General features: G+C 39.0%; 1 protein-coding gene across 1 annotated transcript in view; it reads left to right on the top strand.

Annotated features, from left to right (window-relative positions):
• NUBPL (nucleotide binding protein like) overlaps nucleotides 1–8,042 on the top strand; it is a gene marked incomplete at its 3' end in the record, with an annotated part of 206,430 nt that extends 198,388 nt beyond the window's left edge. The window contains exon 9 of the mRNA XM_006085884.3: nucleotides 7,908–8,042. Within this exon, the coding sequence (XP_006085946.3) occupies nucleotides 7,908–8,042 (135 nt within the window). The remainder of the gene's footprint in view (nucleotides 1–7,907) is intronic.
• Between the last annotated feature and the right edge of the window lie 4,047 nt (nucleotides 8,043–12,089).

The following is a 12,089-nucleotide window of genomic DNA, read 5'->3' as shown; positions in this document are numbered from 1 at the left end:
GGTGTAGTGGTAGATTCTAGAGATCATTATAACCCTTCATTTTAGAATTCAAGGCATAAAGAAGTTGAGTTGTACCTCAAACCCAGAGCTAGTTAGTTGGTTCCTGAAAGGAGCATGAATGCCAGTCTTCCCATTCATTGTTCTTTCCATGACAGGCTGCTGCTTCTGAAAGAAAAGACAAGAACACCCATCTCATTTTTTAAAATTATATAATCTGTGTACATGCTTCAAGGAATATACCCAAAACTGGTTAAAGGCTAATGGAAACTGAAAAGCACTTCCATTTCAGTTATTATTATTCTCTATTTAACAGTGAGTTTTTTCTCTTCATTTTTTTTTCTTAAATCATAGTTTTTAATCCTTGTGACAGGTTCCAACTAGCAAGAATTTAACCTGATTGTAAGCTTGAGAAATTGGGTTATATAGTAGCCTAAAAATCTTGCTTGTTACTTACCTGAATCTGGGTTTAAAATGCCAAGAAGAAATTAAAATTGGGACCTTTTGAGCCTGCTTATTGATTCAGTTCATTTAGACACAAAAAGCCAATATTCCAGAGCAATGCTGATATTTTAAGAGTGTCAAAAAATTTTTAACATATTTTTATTGATTTCAGAGAGGGAGAGAAAGAAACATCAATAATGAGAGAGAATCATTAATTGGCTGCCTCCTGCATGCTCCCTACTGGGGATCAAGCCCACAACCTGGGACGGTTCAGTCCTCAGACCGACACTCTATCCACTGAGCCAAATCAACTAGGGCAGAGAGTTAAATTTTTAAAAGTTAATAAAAGAAGTACCCTTCTGAGCCAATGATGGATTCGAATAACATAAAAATAACATATAAAAGGTTTGTGGTGGCTGATGTTAAGCAGACACGTAGCATTTACTCTCTCTCAGTAAAACTAGCTGAGGTAAAAATAAAAAAGGATCTATACTTTGATGAGCCACTAAAAACTGATTGAGCATGCTTGCAGCTGCAACTCCATGGTATTATGTAAATTAAGCTATGGCAAAGCATCTGTTTTCTAATGTTTCTGCTATCAAATGATACACAAAATAGTTCTACAATAAGCACAAACAGCTTAACAAGATATATTCACATGATATAAGACTTTATGTGGCAGGGGTAGGGAGTGGTTGTGTGGACATGAATTCCTTAACAGAAGAATTCTTATCAACAAAATTGTAATATGGATATTCTAATGTTCTTATATTAGCTGCTCCTGTTTGAAACTCTTAGATCAGAGCAGTGTTTTCTAATCTTTTTAATGCTCAAAGCTCTCTTTTATTTTTTAAAATTTATCTTTATTGTTGAAAGTATTATAGATGTCCCCCTTTTCTCCCCATTGACCCTCTCCACCCCCTCCACCCACCCCCAGGCCTTCACTGCACTATTGTCTGTGTCCAGGGGTTATGCATATATACATACAAGTTCTTTCGTTAATTTCTCCCTGCCCCTTTCCCCCGTCACTCTGGGAGTCATCAAGATTCTCTTTTAAATTTTCTCCCAACTAACCCCATATTTTGAAAAGTTATTTGCCGCATAATCTGCATACCTTATTAATAAGTCATTTTTTCTCTTTTTAAATTAAGGTGTGTGTGTGTTTGACTGTTGTATGAGCTTCTGAATAGAAGATAATCCACATGAGTGCTATCACAGTTGATAAAATTTCAACTAAAAGAAACTTGACAGTTTATCTCTCCTGTACAGTCTTGTAGGTAAATGTTTTATTTCTGTTCATTTAAAAAATATATTCATAAATCACACCCTGATAAATGTTTTCGTGCATTGTTAGGACCTTAAAACAACATTGGGTAGGAGAACTACCAAAGTAAGTTCTATAGCCAGAGTTTCATTGTCTATAACAGAACTGCTCAATCTATAATAATAAAAGTATAATATGCTAATTAGACTGGATATCCTTCCAGATGTCCTTCCGGATGACCTCCGGATAGAGCCACCATGGCGGGGGCCGAGCCCCTTGCATGAATTTTGTGCATTGGGCCTCTAATAGAAATATAAAGGTGAAGTAAATTTTAATAAAATACTTGACTCAGTATATTTAAAATACTATAATTTCAATATGAAGTCAATATAAAAATTGAGAAACAACCAACAAAGGAATTGTATTAAAAATACTAGGAATTCTTAAAATTCAATAAGAAAAAACACCATCAGTAGGAAAAAAATAGACAAGCAACTCAAGCAGACATTTTACAAAGGAGAATATACAAATGGCCAATAAACATGTAAAAATATGCTCAACTTCAATAATAGTTATGTCAATGACAATTAAAACCACAGCGCAAAGGAGAGCTGGGCACACAGTCAGGAAGAACAAAGACAAGGTAGAACGCGCCTGCACCTCTGCGTCTTTCTTTCACCACAGGAAACCTTTAGTGTCATGCCTAAGGCTTTCCTTCCACCTCCCAGATCTCATGCTGCTTTACTTTTGGTGAATTTTAACCAGGAGCCACATGGTTCCCACTATAAACAGATTGACAATGGAACAATCCAGCACCATAAACTATGATAACACACTCACCATATTTGCTAAAATGAAAGAAGACTGGTGATATCATGCTGTAGCACAACTGGAATTGCTGGCAAGAATGTAAATTGGTAGAACTTCATTGGAAACTTTGGCATTTTTTACTGAAGTTAAAAATGTATAACATAATACCCAGCCAAAGAGTACATGTATAAAAAATTCATAGAATTATTATTATTATTATTATTATTAGTCCTCACCCAAGGATATTTTTCCCATTGATCTTCAGACAGCATGGAAGGGAGGGAGGAGGGGGAGAGAGAGAGAGAGAGAGAGAACCATCAACATGAGAGAGGTTGCTTCCTGCATGTTCCCCAACTGGGGCCGGGGATCAAATCCACAACCAAGATATGTGCCCTTGACCCAGAATTGAATCTGTGACCCTTCAGTCCATATGTCTATGCTCCTACCATTGAGCCAAAACCAGCCAGGACAATAATTATTTATAATAGCCAAAACCTGGAGAAAACAAAAATTATCCAACAGGAGCTTGAATAATTGTGATGGTCATCATAGAATTAGGACTCAATGAAAATAAACTACAGATATACATGGTTTAGCTAGATGAATCACACAGACACAAATATATATATATATATATATATATATACACACTAGAGGCTTGGTGCATGAAATTCATGCACGGGTATGGCCTGCAATCAGGGCCATCTTCCCCAGCTGCCTGCAGCCAGCCCTGCCCCCCCACCGCCACCCACTCCTGGTTTCTGGTTCGCCATCTAGTGATCAGTGCCTGACGGCCGGGGGGGGGGGGGGAAGGACCAAGAGGTCAAATGTTCCCGCCCGCTCGCCGGCCCCACCCCCGCCACAGGTGGCCATCAGGTGATGGGAGCCTGCTGGCCAGGGAAAGGGACCAAGAAGTGGTCAGTGTGCCTCATAGTGACTGGTCCAGCAGTCGTTCTGGTCATTCTGCCGTTAGTGTCAATTTGTATATTACCCTTTTATTATATAGGATAGTATTATTACATTCATATCAAGTTCAAAACCAGACAAAATTAATTTGTGGTGTTAGAAATCAGGCTAGCTAGTTTATACTGTTAGGAATATGTCTTGGAGAGTATACAAGGAGATTTCTAGGATGTTGGCAATGTTTTATTTCTTTACAGAGTTATGGTACCATGGGTATACTTTATAAGTCCATTTAGTCATACACCTATGATTTGTGTACTTTTGTGTATGTATTCATGATACACTTCAGTTGAAAAGCTTAAAGAATAATTTGTAAACTTAAAAAAATATATAGGGATATTTTACATCCTTTTACTCTCACTAAGTCTTTGATATCCAGTGTGGATTTTACACATCTCAATCCAGACCAGCCACCTTTCAAGTGCTCAGTAGCCGTGTGTGATGAGTGGCTACCTTACTAAATATTGCAGGTCTAGGACCCACTATTTCATTTCAGAGCTTCTCTGGAGTTAAACTTTTATTTTCAGGTCTTCCCTTGGAGTGTAGGTGGGAAGAAATGGGAATTGTTTCTCCCAAGGACCTCATGTTAATTTTACTGCTACTTCTCTGTTTTTATAGAATCTTTTCTACTTAAAAAAGATGGTTGTTTTTGTGTACAGGTTTAGAAAAATGCCCAATAAACCATCATTTTGGTTATTTGTTCTTATTGCTTTATTGACCATTCTTTACATGACCAACACTTTTTTAAAAGCAAACAGTTGATTCAAGTATGATATATACAAAAGGGCACAAATTGTAAATCTATAGTTTGATGAATTTTTACTAAGTGAGCACATCTACTGTTTGTTTTCAAGAAACAGAGCATTACTAGTCCCCAGAAGCTTCTGCTGTGTGCCACTTCTCAGTCACAGCCCCCAAAGTAGAACCCAAACTATAACACCCAGGATTAGTTTTGTCTGTTTGTGAACTTCATATAAATGGAATTATAAGTATATACTTTTGTGTGACTTGTTTTGCTTACAATTATATTTGAGAGATCCACTCATACTCTTGATTATAGCTATAGTTCTTTAATTCTCATTGCTATGTAGGATTTCATCATGTAAATATACCACAATTTATTTGTCTATGTTACTGTTGATGGACATTTTGGGATAATTAGTGCTGTTATGAACACATTTGGTCATAAATTTTGTTGAATATTATTTTCACATTTCTGTTAGTATATAACTGAGTGTGGAATTACTGTGCCAGAGTGTAAACATATATAAGTTTAAATAGATAACTACCAAAGGATTTTCCAAAATGGTTGTACCGGTTTACACTCAACTGTAACTGTGAGTGTAGTTGTTCCTGTCCTCACCAACATTTGTTATTTTTTGTTTGTTTGCTTTGTTTTTGGTTGCTGTGGGCTGGGTTATGTGTGCAAATAATCCTCAAATTTCGGTGGGTGAAAACAGCACCAGTTTATTTCTCTCGTGTTATATGTCTGTCATGGTTTGGCTTCAGCACCCCTGGGCACTGCTCTTACTCTGTACTGATGGGACAGCCACTTTTGGAAGCTTGCTGGTCACAGGAGCAGAGGGAAGGTAATGGGGAGTGAGCACTTGCAGCCTCTGCCTGATGTGGCACATGTCACTTCTCACATTTCATTATCCAAACAAGGACATCTCCTCACCTAATTGCAAAGAAGAAAAATCCTTACCCTGTGCCCGGAGGAAACGAGTATTTTAGGCAAAAACTATCACATCTGAAACGACTGATTTCAGAGAATATGGCCCTGGTTTAGTGTTTGTGTAAGAAAATAAACACACACAGACAAGTCCTTTTAGTTTTTCCATTCCATGTTGTTTTTAAAACGCTGCAGTCCTGAGAAATGAGTCTATTACAACTACAGGATTGTGGTCCCTCTTGCTGAAAACTCCTTAACAGCTTCACTGTGCACTCATGCAACCCAGACACGATGTGGCCTACAGTCCCTGCCTTTCAAACCTCCTCTCGTGCCACTCACGCCACACCTCAACCCTACTGACCTTTCAGTTCCCTGAAGGAGACATGCGCTCTCTACTTCTGCCCTGAGTGCTTTCCTACCTTTCTCCTTGCTTTTACCTGCTAATTCTTTGGCTTTTAGGTCAAATATTTCCTCTAGGAAGTCCCGTGACTCCCGGGGTAGATAGAGTCTTCTCTTTTCTATGCTCTCATAATACTCTGTTGCTTTGTTTCCAAACAAGCTGTTCCAGAGTTTTGTGTGCAAACATGTGTTGTTGTTTTTTCTTCACCCGAGGATATGTGGTGCTCATTTTTGTTTTGTTTTGTTTTTAGAAAGAGTAAGGGAGAGAGAAACCTCATTGTGAGAGAGAAGCATATATTGGTTACCTCCCATATGCGTCCCTGCAACCTAGGTATGTGCCTGACTAGGAATCAAACCTTCACCCTATTTGGTGCATGGGACGATGCTCTAACCAACTGAGCCACCCAACCAGGTCTGTTCTAGTTTTTAAAGTCCATTTTTGCGCTATTATTTATTCAACCTGTTTCTCCAATTACTGTGCAAGCTTCAAGGGAGCAAAGATCAAGTCTGTTTTGCTCACCACTGTATGCTGCTGCTTCTGTTTATCCCAGTTACTGGCGTGTAATAGGAACTCATTAAATATTAAGTTTGGTTATAGTTTTATGTTTGTGACATTTATGTGGTCTTGAGGAGAATGTGTTCTCTGGTCCTTAGAGAACAATTTAATACTAAGAAGTTAATCACACGAACTGCAAATACACTGTTGCTCCATGCCTCTGTATCTTGGGACATCTGAGAGAATCCAGAGTAGGGATGCTTTTCCCATTCTCTCTGGATTAGAGTAACCCTCACCTAGATCTTCACATTATTTAAGTGATTTTTCTCGTCCTGTTTTTTGAGTGATACTTTCATGTTTAACTTAGAAGCCCTACAGTCAGAGGGGATATATCACATTTAACATAAATGGCAGTGAGTGTATTATATAGACATACTGAATAAATAAATAAGTTGTGTGATAGTAAGGTGTGTGTTTTTTTGTTTTGTTTTGTTTTGTTTTTAGCTTCTGGAGATGATACTGAATTACCAAAACATGTTGTGATTTATTTTCGTGATACTTTGCATTAGCAAAAGGACATCTGTTAGATGCTTGGGAAATGCTTACCCACATCTTTATGTCCCTCACTGTTTGTCTTCATTTACATGTGTTGTGGGAAACTTTAGTCTTTTCTGTTTCTCTTTTCAGAAAGAATAACAAATTTGATCACTTTCTTGTCTATATGTTTCATTGTGGACTATAGGTTCTGTTCATCATTTAAAATGCAAATGTTCTAATAGAGATATCTCCTATAATGATAATCTTATGAGTGGAATAGATAGGATGAAACAGACATGGTTATCTGTAAGCCTCTCATAGTTGTGTTCCCCATTTTATTCTAGAAGAGAACCTTTGCTTCTCATTAATAAGAACTGATGGGGAAGCAAAGGAACATGAGTAAGGATTATATTTGCAGGGCCTCTCTGTTTAAGAAATATTTATTAGTTACCTATTTTGTGCCAGAAGCTGGGGAAACTAAGAAAGAGATGAACACTTCCTATAAGGCTTTACATTTTTGTTTCAAATGATAATATTCTAACAAGCTGGGTTTCACTCTTTTGCTAGCTGTGCCAATTTTATCGCCTACTGAATGTGGATGATAAGGTACCCATCTCATAAAGTTCTTCTGAGGAGTAAATAAGAGTGCATTTCAAACACTTAAATGTTGATTTTTATTTACCATGAGACTTTGTCCACAGTTACCTTAACTGCTTATTGTCCTGTGTTTCTTCTGCTTGTTTTTTCCATATTGCCATCAGAAACACGGATCCGATTGCATAACATTACCTCTTCAATACTGTCTTCTCAACTTTAAAAAACGTTTGTGGTTTTCTGTTGTCTCAAGAAGAAAGCCTCAAATACATGGAAGGCATTTAACACCTTACCATCTGAACCTGCCCTTTCCTACCAAAGTAGCTTCTGCCTTCGCCCCCACTAGGTTGCAGCCCACGTAGGCTGCACACATTATATTCCACGGGCTTGTGCTCTTCCTTCTGCCTAGAATTCCTGCTACAGCCTTAACTCCATTCTCACCCCACCCAGAACACACAGTCCTCTATGGGCAACTCCGAGATCCTCTTATTCTTCCCAGGTATAAATCTTTGATCCCTGTCATTTATATCTCTTTAGCATGTATCACATTATTAAAATGTAATTAAAGTGTTTTACTCTCCCACTAGCTTGTGAGTTCCTTGAGAGGAGAGACCTTAACTTATTCATCACTGTATCACTAAAACCAGTAGTCATGCAGTAAAAATATTGAAATAATGAATTGAGATTTGGTTTAATTTTGTTTTGATTTCAATGTATTCTTATTATTCTAGGTTCTGGGCCTTGTTCAAAATATGAGTGTTTTCCAGTGTCCAAAGTGTAAACACAAGACTCATATTTTTGGTGCTGATGGTGCAAGGAAACTAGCACAGATCCTTGATCTTGATATTCTAGGTAAGACCATAGAATATTCTTTTCTTAAAATATATTTTTCTTGATCTCAGAGAGGAAAGGAGGGGGAGAGAGAATAGAAACATCAACTATGAGAGAGAATCATTGATAGGCTGCCTCCTGCACACCCCACACTGGGGGTCAAGCTCACAACTTGGGCATGTACCCTGACTGGGAATGGAATCATGACCTCCTGGTTCATAGGTCGAGGCCCAACCACTGAGCCATGCTGGCTGGGCATGGAATATGCTTTTGCAGAGGAAATGGTAGAAGGGAAAATAGAGATCGGGTATGGTGATGAAAAGTGTCTCAGAAAATGATGAATTGCTTTTGGCTTTGTGTTTTAAATTAAGTTAGTTCAGCGCAGTTCTATGTGCTAAGCTTTGGTTTTTTATAATACTTCATTTGTGGAAGGCTTTTTAAAAGGAAGTTTGTTCTGCCAATTTTGATGCTTTCTGCTATTGATAAAAACTGCTTATAACTTGAATTTGAGAAGAGAGTTTTGTGGTCTGACTGTGGATTGAAGCCCACATTTTAATGGTCACTAGTTTGTTGCACTGGGAACACATCTCTCAGTTTACCGGTATATACTAGTATGAAAATACCTGTCCATTATGTTGCAGCAAACTTAGGGAGTGTCACTTCTTGGTGCATATGAAAAAATGCCTTCCTGATCAGTTCTGAATTTATCAGTTCTTCTGCTCTAGAAAGACAATATTTTCTGTTTTCTGGAATCTTCTTATATGTGTTTGCCATGTGTATAAGAGATGGCATTTGAAATTTACATTGCATATACTGTTCATATTATTGAATTGAAGGGTTAATTAGTGTTATGAGAAGTAAAATCATGTGTTAATGGAATAAAACACAGATTTTTTATAAAACATGACTTTTAAAAGGTCCACAAGCAACCTAATGAACTTTTTAGGACACATGTTTTGATATTCTGCTTATTAAATGAGTTTCTGTTCTGGGGAAGGCAGATGTTAGATGCTGAGTAAGGGAGCCATAGAGTGAGTTATTAGTTATAGATAGTTTACAATTAAGATCCCTTTAGAGATCAAGGAATTTCAAAACATACTCTATTATAATTACATTTCTAAAAGTTGATGTTAAATGTATTATTGTTGTTATGCATTTGTCCCATAGCAGCCACCACAATACCAGGTGAATACTAATGATATATTTTGATACATTCTTATAAATATAGTCACTAATTATATTCTGCAACTGTTTTTCATTTAACCTAAAAATTTCAGTTTCTTAAATCTGCATAATAACATAACAGATTGACATTCATTTATATAATAAAGTAAATGTGTAATTATAATGGCATTATTGAATTATGTTAACAATATTATAATTCCCTAATTTATAAATGGGTGGTACCATTTTGTAAGTCAGTGATTTAGACTTTGAAACATATCTCCTAGAGAAACAATCTCACATATGGAAGTTATTTTTTAACCAACAGCTCAGAAATGTATAGTTACACTAAAAAAGTATCAGCAACACTGATTACTGATCTCAAAACTGGATAATGCCAGAGACTGCTGTCTCTAACAGTGTATGGGAAAATGATTTAGAGCTCCAGTTCAGGGCCATCTCCTCCTTTTAATGCAGTCCTGGGGGCCCAGACAGTGCCCGTGAACTTGAGCAGGGGCTCCAATAATGGAGAGGTTGGAATTGGAAATTAGAAACTGAAATAAAACAAAGAGCTCTCATAGCTATGGCCTCTGACTGGTTGAAGCCCCCAGGCACCCTCATTGGTCTCTTACTGACTCTCTGGCTGCCTCAGTTTATTTCATCCATTGGGCTGTGTTTTGAATTTGGCAAAATGGCTTTTCAGAACTTTATCCATATTTTTCTACAGGGACAGTTTATGCATGGTAGGTAAGGTCTCAGGTTATCTCACAGAAACCCCTTTAGCTTATGTCTCTGAAATATGCCCTCCTTTCCTTCGGACCTAGCCGTTCTCCATACCTTTACTCCTTTTTATCCTTCTCTGTATACAGCTGTGGCCCCTTACCACTCTCACTATGCCGCCTATTTTCTAACAAGGTTTTCCTCTTTTTTTATCTACGTTTCTGTATCTATGGGAGGATTGTGAATCTCTGGAAGGCAAAAATCATGTCAATGGGAGGTATAAAGGAGAAGGTTTTACTTTTATTTTTCCCAGTACTATAATAGCATGTTCATAAGTCAAGAGCAAAAACCTTTATGAGTTTTGAAATATTTTCTATAACATATATTCCCCTGCCTGTTCCTGTGACAACTTCTTATAGTCTTAGTTGATCTGTAGAATAGACACAAATTTACTAAAAATGTAATCTTTAAATGGTTACCTAAATATTCATATATTTTTGTCATTTGTCTATTGAACATTTAGGAAAGACAAAGAGTGGGTTAAGATTTCAAAATGTGATGACATGAGGAGCATACTTCATAATATAAATTGTAGTAGGTTTGTAATGTTGTAACATATAATCTGCATTATTTACATTGCCTGGCATGGTGCTGAATGACTTATTTATATAAAACATGTGTATACACACATTTCAATGACCTTCCCATGGATTTGGAGTGGTTCTATGAATGCTGAGTACCATGACGAGTCAGCTCTTCTACTTAAGGCTCCATTTGCTGCCTTTTAGATGTCAGCATTTGGGAAGCCATCATTTGTGATGGTGTGGTGGAGAGAGTCAGATGGATGGTGAATCCCAGCATTTCATCTATTATACTACCTAATGGTAATATATCATCAGCCAAGACACATCCTTCCAGACCTCAAGTCTGCATATTGGAGTTTCTCATTGTATATGTCCTGAGGTCTCATCAAACTCACAAGTTTTAATGCTAAAAGATTAATCTATATATATAAAAGCCTAAGCGACCGTTATGACCGAACGACCGGAACAACCGGTCTACCAGTTGCTGTGACGCGCACTGACCACCAGGGGCAGGCATTCAATGCAGGAGCTGCCCCCTCGTGGTCAGTGCGCTCCCACAGCCAACCTCCCATGGCCGGGCAATCTCCCTCGGCCCCTGCCCCCGGCTGGCCGGCCAACCTCCTGGGGTCCCTACCCAAGGCTGGTCAGCACCCTAATAAGCCTCGAGGGACCCCATCTGTGCACGAATTCGTGCACCAGGCCTCTAATATATAATAAAAGTAATCCTATCTGATAAGAGACAGGGAGTTGAGATAACAGGTCTGACCTACTTTTCAATAGTTCTCTTAGCTTACTCGTCTGCTAGCATCAGGAAGATTATATTGCACTTTTATTTTATTTTTTTATTTTATTTTTTTGGATTACTTTGCCTTCCCCATCTTTTCCTTTTCAGTTTCCTCTTATTATGTGGTATGTTGTGTCTATACCAGGTATTACAGGTAAAAATAATTTACAAATGTCTTCCAAACCATTTGCAGGAAGATCTCCAGCAAAGAATAAACCATGGCCCCATGAGGAGTGGCCACATAGTTTTTATATAATATACTAGAGGCCCAGTGCATGGATTTGTGCACTGGTAGGGGGTCCCTCGGCCTGGCCTGCAGGGATCGGCCAAAACCAACAGTCCTACATCCCCTGAGGGATGTAGTCATGCCAAAGTAGCAGGCAGCCAGGGGGGAGCCTGAGCCTGGGCCAGGTGCCGCACTGCGCCACTCCTGCTCATCCCGGCCCCACTGTACCGACTGCCACCAACGCTCGGTAGGCTCGCTGCTGCTCTGCTGCAGTCTCCGCGCTCGTCCTAGGGCAATACTGGCGCACCCATGACCGTGAAGCAGCTGCGGGCTCACACCCAGTCAGTCCCGATGCTGGTCCCGGTCTGGATGGGAGAGGGGTGCACATGGGGAGTCTCCATGGGAGAGGCTCGCGCCACCGCAGCGGTGCTTGCCAACCATGAGCCCAGTGTCTGGCACCTGTTGATCAGCTGAGCAGCGCTCTTGCTCTGGGAGAGTACTGACCACCAGGAGGCAGCTCCTGTGTTGAGCGTCTGCCCCCTGGTGGTCAGTGCATGTCATAGCTACCAGACGACCGGTCGGTCCACTGGTCGCTTAGGCTTTT

The sequence above is a fragment of the Myotis lucifugus genome, unplaced genomic scaffold (assembly GCF_000147115.1).
Source record: "Myotis lucifugus unplaced genomic scaffold, Myoluc2.0 scaffold_22, whole genome shotgun sequence".
In the NCBI taxonomy this organism is placed as follows: domain Eukaryota; kingdom Metazoa; phylum Chordata; class Mammalia; order Chiroptera; family Vespertilionidae; genus Myotis; species Myotis lucifugus.
The sequence above is the reverse complement of the archived record's forward strand: the minus strand, read 5'-3'. Positions and strand labels throughout refer to the sequence as shown.